Genomic DNA, 18,522 nt, shown 5'->3' with positions numbered 1-18,522 from the left:
CAGAATTTTTCAGTTTGAGGGTAGACTTTTTTAAAAAAACAACCTTTTCTTGTCCATGTATTTTCTGAGAGTTCATTAACCTCACAGTAGCCATTAAAATCTCATTAGTCTAGTGCCAGGGACTGGGCATCTGCATTGTTTATAGTCTGGCAAGGAGAACATAAGTCTTGTTCCAGGTCTTTGTGACAAAGGAAGGAAGGAAATGGTTTTCAGCTTTATTGTTTGTTTAAGAATATGTTTCTGGTTTTAGGTTCCTATATTTTATGTTATTCAATTAAGTTCTTGGACAATTTTGATTCCTTCTTAATATCTTTTTGAGCTAATTTTTAAAAGCAAACCAAAGTGGCAACTGTTTAGTGAACTGTATCACTTAAACAAATACTGTCTGTTTTAAAAGTTAAGTCTTCTGTTCCATTTTTTCCTTAGCCAACAGACACAAAATTGCATATTAAACCAAACGCTAAAATATGATTGCATAGTTGTATAGTTTGATTTTTTTTAAATATACACTATGGATTTATTCTGATATTTCTGGCAGTTATTTTTTAACAGCTTTATTTGTAACAGTGTTATAAGAGGACGGGATATGATTGAAGCAGCTTGTTTGTACTATTTCTTGGTAGTATGGTGGTACATGCCTGTTATCCCAGCTGCTTGAGAGGATGAGAGAGGAGGATTGTGAGTTCAAAGCTGGCCTTAGCCACTTAGCAAGGTCCTAAGAAACTCAGTGAGACTCCATCTCTAAATAAAATACAAAATAGGGCAGGGGTAGTGGCTCAGTGGTTGAGTGCCCCTGGGTTCAATCCCCAGTACCAAAAAAAAAAAAAGATGAATAAAATAAAATTTCACAGTTTGATTTTTAAAAATATATACTGTGGATTTATTTGATATTTCTGGCAGGTATTTTAACAGCTTTATTTTAACAGTGTTCTAAGAAGACAGATACGAGTGAGGTAGCTTGTTTGTACTATTTCTTTGTGTGTAAAGGATAGCTCTACTATCTATATCACATGTGTAAATTTTACCTCTTCATAGCATCTGCAAATTAGTGAAGATAATCAAAATGTGTTCATTGTCACAGCATAGCCACAAACATCACTATAACCTACTCAGTTTTGTTCTATAGTATTGATTATTTTATTGATAATCAGAGTTTTTCCCAGTTAAAGTCAAAATGTAAATATATGATAAACCCAACAACCAATTTCAACATGATGCTAACTGCCCCACCAAACTATTATTGTTTAATAGGAACATCTCCCAGTATCTAGCTGCTAACTTGATGGTTTTCAGCCTTATTGTCTGTTTAGATTTCAGAGAATTCTCTAAAATTATAAGAGTATTTTAATATTTATATGCTGTATACATTTGGCATAAGGTTCATAACTTTTATTAGATTCTCTAAGAAGACTATAGTAAAGAAAAAAAAAAAAGTGGTAAGTTCTATTTTGAGAAAACCACATCCTGCTAAATTGATCTGCTTGTTTCTTGAACATGCTTTGTCTCTGCCAGACCCCAGGTTGCAGTCTCTACTTTTCCAACCCTGAGCCGGTCTTTCTCCAAGGTTCAGCCTTCTCTGTAGCATATTACCTGGTGCCCAGCCTTCAAGAGCTGCTGCCTCTGATTTAGTATCCATTCCTTTGACAACCAGTAGGTTCTGTCCTCTATTGTTCTCTTTTTATGTATCCTGTTCCCTCTTCCCAAGGAGGGAACGTAAGATGCCTCAGCATAGGAAACATGGCTTTATCTTGATACATTTCCAGTTATAAATTATACCCTAAAAATATTTTGATAAGTGCACAGTGCATCTTCCTGTTCATGTTGATGCCAAGTGGAACAGCCAAGTCCTGCATTAGTTGTTTCTTGACAGCCTTAGAAATATTTGCAGAAACTATAAAATGAAAGACTTACATCAGCATAATCATTCATCTAGGCAGGAGGTATTTGGCTTTAATATTGATTTGGCAGGTCCAGTGTATTCATTGTGTTTTTTCTCTATCAACAGTGGAAAGAACCATGCTAGACTTCCCTCAGCATGTGTCCTCTGACAAAGAAGTACGGGCAGCAAGTACTGAAGCTGACAAAAGACTTTCTCGTTTTGATATTGAGATGAGTATGAGAGAAGATATATTTAAGAGAATTGTTCATTTACAGGTAAATGGTGTTATAAATTCCTTTAAAGGGAAAGAAAACCTACAACAAAAAAATTAAGAACCTGGGGGCTGGAGATGTAGCTCAGTAGTAAAATAAGAGCCTTGCACACGTGAGGGCCTGAGTTCAATCCCGCCCACCACCAAAAACAAAAAATTAAGAAAGTAAGAACCTTTGACCTAGCATACATAGAGTTTGAATTTTCCTTTATTTTGTTTCCAGTGATTATAATAATGGTCATTACATAGTAATATGTATTGTTATATCATATAGGTTTATATTGAATTGCTAATTCCATTGACTTAAGAATTAGAGGCCAAGGGTAGAAGTGTGCACAGCTATAAGTCTAAGGCTTTTCAATCATTATGAACTCGATAGTTCTACGTAAAAACCCCTTTAAATTTTCAAAATACTGTATTTCAGAATTTCTCCCTAGAATTTCCAATTTCCTTCAATTAACCTTCCTTTTTTTTTTTTTGGTACCAGAGAATAAATCCAGAGGTGCTTAACCAGTGAACCACATTCCCAGCCCATTTTTTAATTTTAATTTTTATTTTTTATTGATTTTTTTAAGTAAATGACAGCAGAATGCATTACAATTCTTATTACACATGTAGAACACAATTTTTCATATCTCTGGCTTTATATAAAGTATATTCATACCAATTTGTGTCTTCATACATGTACTTTGGATAATGATGTCCATCACATTTCACTATCCTTGCTAACCCCCTGCCCCCTCTCTAACCCCCTCCTACCCCTCTGCCCTATCTAGAGTTCATCTATTCCTCCCATGCTCCCCCTCCCTAGCGCACTATGAGTCAGTCACCTTATATCAGAGAAAACATTTGGCATTTGTTTTTTGGGGATTGGCTAACTTCACTTAGCATTATCTTCTCCAATGCCATCCATTTCCCTGCAAATGCCATGATTTTGTTTTCTTTTATTGCTGAGGCAGGGTCTCGCTAAATTGCTTAGATCAGTTTAACTACCATATCATGACTTCTAAATTCTCATTTGGAATAATTTTTTTGTTACTATTCCACCTTCTCTGAGTCATATGAATATTAGATATGGAAGCCTGTTACTTTAGATTTCCTTGTCATACTTTTAAATTTTGTGTACATTTGGAACTGATCCCACTGAATTTGGGGATAAATGCTACATATAGAGTAGACTAGCATACCCTAGTGACCTGATAGACACCAGTGTGCTCATCAAGGAGTGGGCTGGTTCATTTCAGGACTTTATTGTAATGATTTAAAGCAGTTTCAAATTTGGTTCCATAATTTCTCCTCTTTCCAACAGAGCAATTGCTCTCTTACATGTGGATTATTGGGTGAACATTCTCAGAATGTTCTCAGAATCCTCTAAAGTTTCTGTGAAAGCTATATCAGAATAATAAATATTAACTATTGTGTTTCCTTTTTCAGCGAAAGTTATTACTTGAATTTATTTACTTTAAAACACCTTCCTCAACAGGCAATTATTTAGACGATATTTTTTATAATGTAGAATAATCAGTATCAGGTTTCTGCTAGGGTTGGATACTTTAATAAGCAGTAAGTCTCATCCCATTTGTACCTAAAGGACACTTAGATATAATCCAAATAATCTGTTTCTTTTTCTGTGCTAATAGTGTAAGCAAAATAAGATAACCATGATATACTATACAAAGCCTTCATTAAGCTGGATAAATCAGATCTTAAATTAATATGAAGTCAGCAACTTCAGGCATGTTCTACTATAATAATACTGAGTTCCCAAGATACCACCAAAACAGATAATAATCAAATATAATCTTATCCAAATTGGATAATTATGAGTGATGGCCTTTATATTCTCCTAGTTTTATTTCATTTCCAAATAATCTAATTTTCTTTCTAGCTCTATATTTTCTTTCTAGCGCTATGTTCTTCACTTAGGGTTAATAAACAGAAATGTGAAATTACATTTCACAGTTCTTTGTACAAATCTTGCCCACTGAACATTCCCGTCATCCACTGATACATGTTACCCCAAAACTTAGCAGCCAGAAATAGGAGCAGTCATTTTATTTTCTCTGAGAGTTTCCGTGGATCAGAAATTCAGGAAGGAGTCATTTGAGCTGTTCTGATTTGGGGTCACATATGTAGTTTCCAATATTGATGGCTAGTTTTGAAGTGGACAGGAAGGAGCTGATCAAGGATCTTTTTCTTTGTGTAGTCTCTGGGTAGCTTGATCAGCTGGGGCTGTTGTAACAAAGTACCATAAACTGAGTGACTTAAACAACAGAAATTAGTTTTTTCACAGTTCTAAAGGCCAGAAGTCTTGAGATAAGAAATGCCAGATAATCAGGTTTTTATGAGAACTCTCTGACTGCCCCTTTCCATTGTGTGCTCACAGCCTTTCCTCAGTGCATGCTTGGGGTGTGGGGATGAGTATCTGCTCCTCTTGTTGTTATAATTTCACCAGTCTTTTCAAATTAGAACCCACCCTTTGACCTCATTTAACCTAAATTACTTCCCAAAAGCCCATCTCCAAAGAGAGTCACTGGGGGTTAGGGCTTCAACAAATTAATTTTGAAAGGACAAAGTTCAGTCCATTACACGGGGACATACTCAAGTAATCTCTTTATGTGGGTTAATTGGGCTTCCTTCCACATGACTGCATTAGGGTAGAAGGACTTCTGTACTGGAGAATCAGGGCCCCAACACCAGTGTGCCAGGAAACCACATAGGAACTGCTTTGACCTGTCTTTGGAATTACATAGCTTCACTTCTGCCATATACTGCATGTTATATTAGATGATGCTACAGTTTGGATCTCCAAAGTCTCATATGTTGAAAGCTTCATCCCCAGCCTGTGGCAATATTGAAAAGTAGTAGAGAGATGGAAAAGATGGCGGCGAGGGGAGTGCATTGCCCCCGTGTGCTGCTTCACTGTGTGGGAGTATGACAAGTCAGGACGGCTAAAGGATATCTTATTAGGAATTTCCAGCAATAGTGGGGTGCTCCGGAACCTGGAGGAAGGATTTCCATCGCACGAGGATCAGCTACGGGGACTCAAACGCGAGAGGTTTGTCGCACTGCTTATTCAGCAAATCGGCCCGAGGCTAGAATCTGCAGCGTGCGCTGGGATAGAGACGCAGGGTTACAGCGCTGCAGTTTCTGCCAGCCGCGCAAGCACCGTACTCAGGGCTGAATTCTGGGTTCGAGACGGGGGAAGGAAGCGGTCCATCTCGGTTCTCCACACCGGTCAGACCACAGAGGAGGCCAGCAGCCACCATGTTGGTAAACTGACGTCACCACCGCTGTTTTCGACTGACCGCAGCTCATTCAGCCATAGAACAGGTAATTTCAGGCTGCAATTCGCCTGTGGCTTGCAGACAGATTGCTAGGGCTCAGCGCCTGGGTGCTTCTTAGAACCTGATCTTATCAGAGTGAATACCGAGCGCGGGGCAGCCGAGTTCCGGCTCCCGGAACTGAGCCCGCGGGGACTGCTTCTTGGAGCTTACATTTATAGGAGCTTACACCGAGCACGGAGTGGCCGAGTTCCGGCTCCCGGAACTTCCCTGGCCCGGGGCTAGGAGCCCGCGGAAACTGCTTCTCGGTCCGGGTCCTGCTGAGGGCCGGTCAGGACTCACCCGGAGCTTTGGTTGCCCGGCAAGGGGAACGAAATGCTGCCATTCGCATAGGATACCAACATGGCAGAGATCTGACGTCTGCAGAAAGCGGCGGAGGAGGGAACTTCATCAATACCAGTGGTGACATAAGCAGTTGGTCTCCTGGTAGGGGGGGTGAGGCACAGTCACCCGAGTCTCCTCAATTTGTCGTCGAGCCAGAGGGAAGGAGCCGGGCCGCCGCCAGCGCCCGGAGCAGGCCCAGCGGCTCGCCAGCGTGGTGACCGCGTGACCCCAATTGGAGAGGGGGCGGAGCGGAGCCGCCACCCGCAACCGCAAGGTGGGCAGACCCGCGACCCAGTGGTACATGGGCGTGGTAGGAGGGGCAGGGCAGAGCCGTGGTTCGCGCTTGCAAGGTAAACAGACCTGTGTCAGCCTGGCGGGTCAGGCCCAGTGGCCTGCCAGTGTGGTACACACGTCACCCCAACTGGAGTAGGGGCAGAGCAGATCCTTCTCCCACGCCCGGATCAGGCCCTGCCGGTGTGGTGGTCATGTGACCCCAATTGGAGTGGGGGCGGAGCGGAACCGCCACCCGTGCCCGCAGGGTGAGCAGACCAGTGATCAACCTGCAGATCAGGCCAAGGGGTCCGCAGGCGTGGTAGGAGGGGCAGGGCAGATCCGCCGCCCGCGCCTCCAAGGTAGGCAGACCTACAACAGACCTGCGGATCAGGCCCAGGAGCCTGCCGGCGTGGTACAAACACCACCCTAATTGGAGTAGTGGCAGAGCAGAATCGCCGCCCGTGCCAGGAACAGGCCCAGTGTCCTGCAGGCGGGGTAGTCACGACACCCCAATTGGAGTAGGGGCAGAGCAGAGCCTCCACCCGTGCCCGAAAGGTGGGCAGATCTGCGACCGACCAGCGGGACAGGCCCAGTGGCCTGCCGGTACGACAGACACGTCACCCCATTTGCAGTAGGGGCAGAGTAGAGCCGCCGCCCGCGCCTGCAGGGTAGGCAAACCTGCAACCGACCGGCGGATCAGGCCCAGTGGCCTGCCGGCGTGGTACACTCGTCACCCCAATTGGAGTAGGGGCAGAACAGAGCCGCCGCCAGCTCCCAGAACAGGCCCAGTGACCTGCCGGCGTGGTAGCCACGACACCCCAATTGGAATAAGGAGAGAGCAGAGCCGCCGCCCGCACCTGCAGGAAAGATACGCAAGCAGTATGAAAAGACAAGGAAAGAAAGGACCACAAGCAATGCAGGTCAACGCAACTTTAGAAGAGGTAACAGCTGCAGCAGATGGAATGTCAGATAAAGAATTCAGGATATACATGCTTCAGATGATCTGGAGTATCAAGGAAGACATTAAACAGCAAAATCAGACAATGAAAGATCACTTCGACAACGAATTACGCAAACAAATCCAGGAAGCAAAGGATCAACTATACAGGGAGATAGAGGTTATAAAAAACAAACAAACAGAAATCCTAGAAATGCAGGAAGCAATAAACCAACTTAAAAACTCAATGGAGAATACTACCAGCAGAGTAGAACACTTAGAAGATAGAACATCAGACAATGAAGACAAAGTATTTCAACTGGAAAAGAACATAGACAGCTCAGCAAGACTGTTAAGAAACCATGAGCAGAACATCCAAGAAATATGGGATAACATTAAGAGACCCAATTTAAGAGTCATTGGGATACAGGAAGGTACAGAGCTCCAAACCAAAGGAATGAGAAGTCTATTCAATGAAATAATACAAGAAAACTTCCCAGACTTGAAGAATGAGACAGAATCCCAAATCCTAGAAGCCTACAGGACGCCGAATGTGCAAAATCATAAGAGATCCACACCTAGACACATTATAATGAAGATGCCCAACATACAGAATAAGGAGAGAATTTTAAAAGCTACAAGAGAAAGGAAGCAGATTACATTTAGGGGTAAGCCAATCAGGATAACAGCTGATCTGTCAACACAGACTCTGAAAGCTAGAAGATCCTGGAATAACATATTTCAAACACTGAAAGAAAATGGGTTCCAACCAAGAATTGTGTATCCAGCGAAATTAAGCTTCAGGATGGAGGATGAAATTAAAACCTTCCACGATAAACAAAAGTTTAAAGAATTCGCAGCTAGAAAACCATCTCTTCAAAACATCCTCGCCAAAGCATTACAGGAAGAGGAAATGGAAAATAACAATGAAAACCAACAGTGGGAGGTAGGACAGTAAAGGGGGGGGGATAATCAAAGAGGAAAACAAACCATGTTTAGTAACAGAAATAAACAAATATGGCTGGAAGAACAACCCATATCTCAATAATAACCCTAAATGTTAATGGCTTAAACTCACCAATTAAGAGACACAGGCTAGTAGAATGGATCACAAAACAAGACCCAACAATATGCTGCCTACAGGAGACGCATTTGATAGGAAAGGACATACATAGGCTGAAGGTGAAAGGTTGGGAAAAATCATATCACTCATATGGACTTCGGAAACAAGCAGGAGTGTCCATACTCATATCAAATAAAATAGATTTCAAGCCAAAGTTAATCAAAAGAGATAAAGAGGGACACTACATACTGCTTAAGGGAACCATACACCAACAAGACATAACAATCATAAATATTTATGCCCCAAACAATGGTGCAGCTATGTTCGTCAAACAAACTCTTCTCAAGTTCAAGAGTCTAATAGACCACCATACCATAATCATGGGAGACTTCAACACACCTCTCTCGCCACTGGACAGATCTTCCAAACAAAAGTTGAATAAGGAAACTATAGAACTCAATAACACTATTAATAACCTAGACCTAATTGACATATATAGAATATACCACCCAACATCAAGCAGTTACACTTTTTTCTCAGCAGCACATGGATCCTTCTCAAAAATAGATCATATATTATGTCACAGGGCAACTCTTAGACAATATAAAGGAGTAGAGATAATACCATGCATCTTATCTGATCATAATGGAATGAAACTGAAAATCAACGATAAAAGAAGGAAGGAAAAAGCATACATCACTTGGAGAATGAACAATAGGTTACTGAACGATCAATGGGTTATAGAAGACATCAAGAAGGAAATCAAAAAATTCTTAGAGATAAATGAAAACACAGACACAACATATCGGAATCTATGGGACACATTGAAAGCAGTTCTAAGAGGAAAATTCATTGCTTGGAGTTCATTCCTTAAAAAAAGAAAAAACCAACAAATAAATGATCTCATACTTCATCTCAAAATCCTTGAAAATGAAGAGCAAAACAACAGCAAAAGAAGTAGAAGGCAAGAAATAATTAAAATCAGAGCTGAAATTAATGAAATCGAAACAAAAGAAACAATTGAAAAAATTGACAAAACTAAAAGTTGGTTCTTTGAAAAAATAAACAAAATCGACAGACCCTTAGCGATGCTAGCGAAGAGAAGAAGAGAGAGAACTCAAATTACTAGCATACGGGATGAAAAAGGCAATATCACAACAGACACTTCAGAAATACAGAAGATAATCAAAAACTATTTTGAATCCTTATACTCCAATAAATTAGAAGATAGTGAAGGCATAGATAAATTTCTTAAGTCATATGATCTGCCCAGATTGAGTCAGGAGGATATAGAAAACCTAAACAGACCAATATCAATTGAGGAAATAGAAGAAACCATAAAAAGACTACCAACTAAGAAAAGCCCAGGTCCGGATGGGTATACAGCAGAATTTTACAAAACCTTTAAAGAAGAACTAATACCAATACTTTTCAAGCTACTTCAGGAAATAGAAAAGGAGGGAGAACTTCCAAATTCATTCTATGAGGCCAACATCACCCTGATACCTAAACCAGACAAAGACACTTCAAAGAAAGAAAACTACAGACCAATATCTCTAATGAACCTAGATGCAAAAATCCTCAATAAAATTCTGGCGAATCGGATACAAAAACATATCAAAAAAATTGTACACCATGATCAAGTAGGATTCATCCCTGGGATGCAAGGCTGGTTCAATATACGGAAATCAATAAATGTTATTCACCACATCAATAGACTTAAAAATAAGAACCATATGATCATCTCGATAGATGCGGAAAAAGCATTCGACAAAGTACAGCATCCCTTTATGTTCAAAACTCTAGAAAAACTAGGGATAACAGGAACATACCTCAATATTGTAAAAGCAATCTATGCTAAGCCTCAGGCTAGCATCATTCTGAATGGAGAAAAACTGAAGGCATTCCCTCTAAAATCTGGAACTAGACAGGGATGCCCTCTCTCTCCACTTCTGTTCAACATAGTTCTCGAAACACTGGCCAGAGCAATTAGACAGACGAAAGAAATTAAAGGCATAAAAATAGGAAAAGAAGAACTTAAATTATCACTATTTGCAGATGATATGATTCTATACCTAGCAGACCCAAAAGGCTCTACAAAGAAACTATTAGAGCTAATAAATGAATTCAGCAAAGTGGCAGGATATAAAATCAACACACATAAATCAAAGGCATTCCTGTATATCAGCGACAAATCCTCTGAATTGGAAATGAGGACAACCACTCCATTCAAAATATCTTCAAAAAAAATAAAATACTTGGGAATCAACCTAACAAAAGAGGTGAAAGACTTATACAATGAAAACTACAGAACCCTAAAGAGAGAAATAGAAGAAGATCTTAGAAGATGGAAAAATATACCCTGTTCATGGATAGGCAGAACTAACATCATCAAAATGGCGATATTACCAAAAGTTCTCTATAGGTTTAATGCAATGCCAATCAAAATCCCAACGGCATTTCTTGTAGAAATAGAGAAAGCAATCATGAAATTCATATGGAAAAATAAAAGACCCAGAATAGCAAAAACAATGCTAAGCAGGAAGTGTGAATCAGGCGGTATAGCGATACCAGACTTCAAACTATACTACAGAGCAATAGTAACAAAAACAGCATGGTACTGGTACCAAAACAGGCGGGTGGACCAATGGTACAGAATAGAGGACACAGAAACCAATCCACAAAACTACAACTATCTTATATTTGATAAAGGGGCTAAAAGCATGCAATGGAGGAAGGATAGCATCTTCAACAAATGGTGCTGGGAAAACTGGAAATCCATATGCAACAAAATGAAACTGAATCCCTTTCTCTCGCCATGCACAAAAGTGAATTCAAAATGGATCAAGGAGCTTGATATCAAATCAGAGACGCGCCGTCTGATAGAAGAAAAAGTTGGCTACGATCTACAGTCGGTGGGGTTGGGCTCCAAATTCCTCAATAGGACACCCATAGCACAAAAGTTAATAACTAGAATCAACAAATGGGACTTACTCAAACTAAAAAGTTTTTTCTCAGCAAAAGAAACAATAAGAAAGGTAAATAGGGAGCCTACACCCTGGGAACAAATCTTTACTCCTCACACTTCAGATAGAGCCCTAATATCCAGAGTATACAAAGAACTCAAAAAATTAGACAATAAGAAAACAAACAACCCAATCAACAAATGGGCCAAGGACCTGAACAGACACTTCTCAGAGGAGGACATACAGTCAATCAACAAGTACATGAAAAAATGCTCAACATCTCTAGCTGTCAGAGAAATGCAAATCAAAACCACCCTAAGATACCATCTCACTCCAGTAAGATTGGCAGCCATTAGGAAGTCAAACAACAACAAGTGCTGGCGAGGATGTGGGGAAAAGGGTACACTTGTACATAGCTGGTGGGACTGCAGATTGGTGCAGCCAATTTGGAAAGCAGTATGGAGATTTCTTGGAAAGCTGGGAATGGAGCCACCATTTGACCCAGCTATTCCCCTTCTTGGTCTATTCCCTAAAGACCTAAAAAGAGCATGCTACAGGGACACTGCTACATCGATGTTCATAGCAGCACAGTTCACAATAGCAAGACTGTGGAACCAACCTAGATGCCCTTCAATAGACGAATGGATAAAAAAAATGTGGCATTTATACACAATGGAGTATTACTCTGCATTAAAAAATGACAAAATCATAGAATTTACAGGGAAATGGATGGCATTAGAGCAGATTATGCTAAGTGAAGCTAGCCAATCCCTAAAAAACAAATGCCAAATGTCTTCTTTGATATAAGGAGAGTAACTAAGAACAGTGTAGGGACGAAGAACAGGAGAAGAAGATTAACATTTAACAGGGATGAGAGGTGGGAGGGAAAGGGAGAGAGAAGGGAAATTGCATGGTAATGGAAGGAGACCCTCAGGGTTATACAGTGGAGGAGGTAGAGAGAGAGGAGGGGAGGGGAGGGGAGAGGTGGGGAGGGGGGAGGGTGGAGGATGGGAAAGGCAGTGGAGCACAACAGACACTAGTATGGCAATTTGTAAATCAATGGATGTGTAACTGATGTGATTCTGCAATCTGTGTATGGGGTGAAGGTGGGAGTTCATAACCCACTTGAATCAAAGTGTGGAATATGATATGTCAAGAAATTTGTAATGTTTTGAACAACCCACAATAAAAAATTAAAAAAAAAAAAAAAAAAGAAAAGTAGTAGAGCCTTTAAGAAATGGGGCCTCATGGAATGAAGTTAGGTCATTGGGGGCATGCCCTGGAATGGAATATTAATATCGTAGTCCCTTGCGTTCTCCCTCTTTACCTCCCAGACACCATGATAAACTGCTTTGCCACAGGCCCAGAAAAACAATAGAACAAGCAACCATGGACTGAAACCTCTGAAACTACAGGTCAGAATAAATTTTACCTACTCATAAGCTGATTAAATTTTGTCTTAGCAATGGAAAGCTAGCATAGAAGACCAGTCACTGTGAGGTGCCCAGATTTAAGGGATACTACATCACAGTCTGGGGAGTATCAATTAATTTGTAGTCATGATTTAAAACTTTCAAAATAAGTAACTTGTTGACTCAGTGGACATAAGAAATCATAGTGGAACACAAGACTAAGCAGTGTGCTGTGGTCTTCCTCCCCTCCCCACCAGTGCGTGACTAGTAATACTACCTACATCTGTATAGCAATAGAGCTGTCTGATTTCACCTTTATACCCAATTCTGTTTGATTCTATTTTGAACCTCCAGCAGAAAGCCTGATACAAAGGATGGATTTAATAAATGTTCATAGAATGAAAGTAAGAAACAAGGTTTGGAAAACAGGCCTTCAGTAATTGGGGCTGGAACATGAGCTCTTGGATCTCTTCCTTATGATAAAGTGAAAAAGAATTCCTAATGCATTAAGATCTTAGAATTCTAAGCCAGGCAAGGTAGTGCATGACTGTAGTCCCAGCAGTTTGGGAGGCTGAGGCAAGAGGATCGCCAGCTCAAAGCTAGCCTCAGCAAAAGCGAGGTGCTAAGCAACTCAGTGGGACCCTGCCTCTAACTAAAATACAAAATAGGGCTGGGGATGGGCTCAGTGGTCAAGTGCCCCTGAGTTCAATCCCTGGTTACTCACCGCCCCTCCCCCCAAAAAAAGATCTTAGAATTCTAAAGTTTAAAGCTTTTAGAAGTTTATATAGGATTTTTTAATGATATTTGGGCAGGAATGTATTTCTTAAATAAGACATGAGAAGTACTGTGACATACAAGACTAATATGCTTGATTACCTTAAAATAAAGAACTTCTGATCATAACATGAAAAGACAAATACTGGAAAAAGAAATATTGTGAAACATTGCACTAGTAAATCATTCTACAATATATAAAGAACTACTATAATTAGAAACAGAGACATCCCAGTAGAAAGATGGACAGATGACATGAAGAGATAATTCAGGAGAAGCACAAATGGCAATTAAACGTGTGAAAAGATGTTCAACCTGATTAATAATCAGGGAAATGCAAATTACCTCAATAAGTTACTATTTTTCACTCATGAAATTGGCAAAAATTAAGAAGTCTGACAATGCCAAAGTGTTTTGTGGATGTTGATCAGTGGGAATGTTCATTCGCTGCTAGTACAAATGTAATTAGTTAAAAATTGCAGTAACTAATTTGGAGAAAACCTTAGTATTATAAAGCTGATCTTAAACTCTCTACAACCTATTGTAACCTCCCCACCTCTGCCTCAATATTTACCTAGAGGTACTTTTGTGTGTGTTTCTTGGGGGTTGCCATAAACAGGAGCTGAGCACGTAGGAGCTGAGCCTTGAGTAATGGATGTGTGAAACTGGCTTCAAAGCAGGCGGACCTCACCTTTGCTCCACAAAGAATTACAGCTCTGGGAGTGGGCATTCCTGGGCTACACCCCGCTGAAACCCAATCCCTTGCCTCATTTGGGTGGAACTTTCTCAAGTGTCTTCCCTTCAATAAATAGGGTCTCAAGTGTGCTTTCTCTCTCTTTTCCAGTGGACCTTTAAGGTTGAGAGCCATCCCTGATTCCTGCAAGCAAAACGTATTTCTGTGTGTTGTGTGCTTTCTTTGCTGTTTTCTTAGTTACTGACGTGGTCAGCTCTTGTGAAGCCAGCTCAGGTCGCCAGTCCGGCTAGCTGGCGATATGTGTTCATAGATGAAATTAAACAAATGTTCATAGCAACATTATAACAGTAAAACACTGAAATATCCCAGATTTCCATCAGCAACAAAATGGATCAATCAAATGTGGTACATGGGGCTGGGGCCATAGTTCAGTGGTAGAGCGCTTGCCTCGCAGGTGTGGCCTTGGGTTAAATCCTTAGCACCACATATTAATAAACAAATAAAATAAAGGTCCATCAAAAAAAACACCAAATGTGGTACATTTATGCAGTGGAATATTTTATAGCATTGAAATTAAGAAACTAGCAACCATGGAACAATAAATATGTCTCAATCTAAGTAACAATGAAAGAAAAAATTGCAATGTGCTGCATGTAGCATGCATATATGTGTATATACATATATACACATATATGTGTGTGTGTGTATATTTTTAAGAGCATTATAGTCATATACAGTAGTGGGTTACATTGTGTGTACAAAATCATACATGTAAGAAATTTGATTTCATTCCCTGTTCCCCCTTCTTTCCATCCCTTCCTCTCTCCCCATATTTTTCTTCCTCTATTCTCTGATTTTTATTTTGCTCATTTATTTATTTTTTGATTATATACATAAAGAAATTCCTTTGGTACATTTATATATGCATATAACATGATTTCGTTCAATTCATTCCATATTTCCTCCCCTTTCCCATCCTTCCTCCCTCCCTGATTCTCCTTCTTCTACTCCACCAGCATGATGTCATTTTATAAAGCTCAAAACTAAACAATATATAGATAAGTGGTAAAACAGGAAAATTGTTTATCATAAAATTCAGGACATTTATCTTTTTTAGATTCCCAGTTGTATTAGTAAATGCAACAACATTGTTAATATCCTGTATCTTAAGGGAAGTATGGATTTAATTTGTTCTTATATCTTCCATATACATAGGTTTATTCATTTGTGAATATCAAATGTTTCATTACAATTAACATACTAAATGAATATGTAATTCCACCAAAAGAAAAAGAAAAAAAGGATTTCTTTATCCTATTAGCTTGAAAATGGCCAAATGTCAAACCAGCAGTTATGGCCATAGGTCTTAGTATTTTTCCAGATCTCAAAAAGATTTTTCAATCATTAAGTTAAAAAAGAAAAAAGCAAAGAAGGTTTCATACATGGAATTTCTAGCTATATTAGTGAGAAAATGTACATGTCTTCAGATAAAACAATCCAGGCATATTTTATTACTACTAAATAATAAATGCATAAGAGGAATTCTTTGGTAAAATAAAGGCTGAATTATGCAAGCAAAATAGAATGACTTTTGTAATATTGTTTATATTTTTTCAGAGTTGTGGGCCAACTAGAGATTTAAAGGGGGAAGTTTTAATGTTAGTGCTGATGTATAGGTCATGGGATTAAGTATAGATGCTTGATTTCTTTGTTTTTTATTGTTTTGTTTTGTTTTTATGGTGCTGGGGATTAAACCCAGGGCCTCTGGCATTCTGAGCAGCTGTGCTCAGAATGTGCTGCCACTAAACTATGCCCCCAGGCCAACTTGGGGCATGAATGTGATCTCTCCTACTCCACCAACTCTGGAGGGCCAGTGTCCCAAATTAAAATACAAGAGCCAGTACCTTAAAACTATGTCCAAAAAAATGAAAAACTGTCTAAAATTTATTTGTAATTTAATTCCTTTTATCTACCATGCTTTTCTTGTTCTTTCTTTTTTCTTCCATGTTTTTTTGTTGGTACATTATAGTTGAACATTACTGATGGGATTTGTTGTTACATATTCATACATGCACACAGTATAACAATATAATTTGGCCAATATCACTCCCCAGCACTTTCCTCTTTCCTCCCCACCTACTTTCTTGGTTTTGAAATATGTACGTGTAGTCATTCTTCATAATCAATATACTAAAACTTGTAATTTTGTCAGGCCTTTAAAAGCCTAGGGATCCAGATGTAAGCATCAACCACCATGGGCTTCTCCATTGGCCCAGTTCCCCCATTTTGTGCCTCAATTTTATCTACATACTTAATATCTTTTTTTTTTCTTACCCTACATGATATTAACATCATCTCCTAATAGATCTTTTTTACCCCTTCATATGACGTAAAGCACCTCAAGAATATTCGGCATGGTGATCCATGCCTGTAATTCCAGCAGCTCAGGAGACTGAGGCAGGAGGAGTGCGAGTTCAAAGCCAGCCTCAGCAAAAGAAAGGCACTAAACACTCAGTGAGACCCTGTCTCTAAATAAAATACAAAACAGGGCTGGGGATGTGGCTCAGTGATCAAGCGCCCTGAGTTCAATCCCCAACACACATACACACACACATAAAAAAAAAAAAAAGAATATTTGGCTTTATTTCCCTAGTGTCTGACATCAATAGGAGCTTAGTAAATGTATGCTGAATAAAATCCAACTAGCCCCCAATAAAATGTGTCTTCTCGCAGTGTGGTGTCCTACATCAGTGTCCTCAGACTATAGCTGTCACGCAAGCCATGAATCCTGGATGGCATATTGAGTCAGTAGTCAGGAGGAGGATCTTTTTCTGCATCCCTCTAGTCCAGGAATGTAGTGGTAGGATAAAAATCTAACAATAAATATCATGGATTGGGTTGGGGGGTGGATAGAAGAAAAAGGAAACTGAACTGCAAATAAAACAAGTAAACAATTTATTTCCCTATTTTATCTTTTGAAATAGGCTCCAATAGCCCATTCCAATATCTTTATATTTCCTTAGCGATTTTAAAGTTTGTGAATTCGTTTTTAAATGATAGAGGAAGGTGCAGTCTCAATCTTCAGAGTTCCTTCAACAACTTTATAATTTCTACTTTGCATACAAAGTAAGCACAGTATGACAAATCCCACCAAAATAATGTCTTTACCTGTGTATATTAGAAACTGGAAATATGAAGATCTTGCAAAAAAAAAAAAGAGTCGGGGAGGAACAATGTCAGGGAGACAAAGGTAGGAAGGATTTGGGGAAAATGAAGGAAATTCTCATTTTTTTCTTATGGAGTTTTAACAAGTGATAAAGCTTCAAGGATGGTCATGAATTCCTGTGATACACTGGGAAAAGTAGTAAACTGAGAGTTTAAACAATTTACTTTCTTCAGTTTTTACCATGCGAAAGCTGTGTGATCTTGGGAAGATCATTTAACCTCATTTTCTTGCCTATAAAATGAGCACGTAAGCATACCTATGAGGTGGGGGACAGGCAGAACATATTAACACATTTACATAAAAGCTCTTTATAACAGGAGGAAGTTAAAAGGAAAATAAATCTTGTCACCACAGAAGTTAAAATAAGGGTGTTTACTGTCAGATCGTTTAAATTTAAAAAGTATTGCAGAGAACTTTACCCGTCCCTGGACAAACCTCCTCCATGAGCCTATGGCCCAGTTCAAGTTCAAGGGGAGAAAGCCTTGTTCAGGAAGGAAAGTATGACAGCAAAGCAGTCTGGAAGTGTTTTCAGTTCCCTCTTAAAAGATCCCTGGAGGGGGATTCTGACCTTGCCTGGAGATCATAAAGGAGAGTGTTATCATGATGGGCTCTGGAACAGGAATGTGCTTAAGAAGTGCATTTTAGAACTGCCTCACTCCTTCCAGAAACCTCCAGAGATTGCCAGAGACCTCACTATGACTAGCAAGCTGTGTCTGGTTATAATTGAGTCAGATTTTTGTTAAGCATGATTTCTGTGGTAAGTTGAATTTTTATTTGAGTATTTTAGTCAGTTGAATTTTTTAAATGTTTTGTAGTTGTTACTGAACCTTTCTTTATTTATTTATATGCATGCTGAGAATCAAACCCAGTGTCTCACACAGCTAGGCAAGGGTTCTACCACTGAGCCACAACCCCTAATTAGTCATATTTTAATTGGACCTAATTCATGGCTGATTTTTCTCAGAATATCCTTCTACCTGTTTGTACCTGAATCACCTGTTTTGAGTATAAGTAGTTTTACTTTTAATCCAGACAATGAATTTTGAGTATCCTAAGCATACTTCCAGGCTTCCTGAAATAGCTGCCTCACTACCTGTAGATAGGCAAGTTTAGTCCTACTCACTATGAGGGCCCCTCATGATCAAGCACAGTTGTGTAGTTGGAAGTCTGCTTATGTCAACTAGTGAGGCTTTGTGATGAGCCTTTGTTCCAAGCTCAGAGTGAAATGTGGCCCAGGAGCCCAAATGTCTATGTAGGTGTCCAGCTGCATGCCTCAGCTTCTCACAGGCTGACCCTCTGCTCTGCATCTCTACCTACTCACCTGGGTCCTTCTTAACAACCTACCTAGCTCTTGCCAGG

At 39.7% G+C, this 18,522-nt stretch overlaps 1 protein-coding gene across 2 annotated transcripts in view; it reads left to right on the top strand.

The window, feature by feature from the left end:
- The window catches only part of Nln (neurolysin), a 108,018-nt gene that overhangs the window by 41,622 nt on the left and 47,874 nt on the right, over nt 1-18,522 (top strand). For both annotated transcript variants that reach the window (XM_027951604.2, XM_071612556.1), the window contains exon 3: nt 2,006-2,154. In XM_027951604.2, coding sequence (XP_027807405.2) covers nt 2,006-2,154 — 149 coding nt within the window. The remainder of the gene's footprint in view (nt 1-2,005; nt 2,155-18,522) is intronic.

Source organism: Marmota flaviventris, chromosome 5 (genome assembly GCF_047511675.1).
Source record: "Marmota flaviventris isolate mMarFla1 chromosome 5, mMarFla1.hap1, whole genome shotgun sequence".
In the NCBI taxonomy this organism is placed as follows: domain Eukaryota; kingdom Metazoa; phylum Chordata; class Mammalia; order Rodentia; family Sciuridae; genus Marmota; species Marmota flaviventris.
The sequence above is the reverse complement of the archived record's forward strand: the minus strand, read 5'-3'. Positions and strand labels throughout refer to the sequence as shown.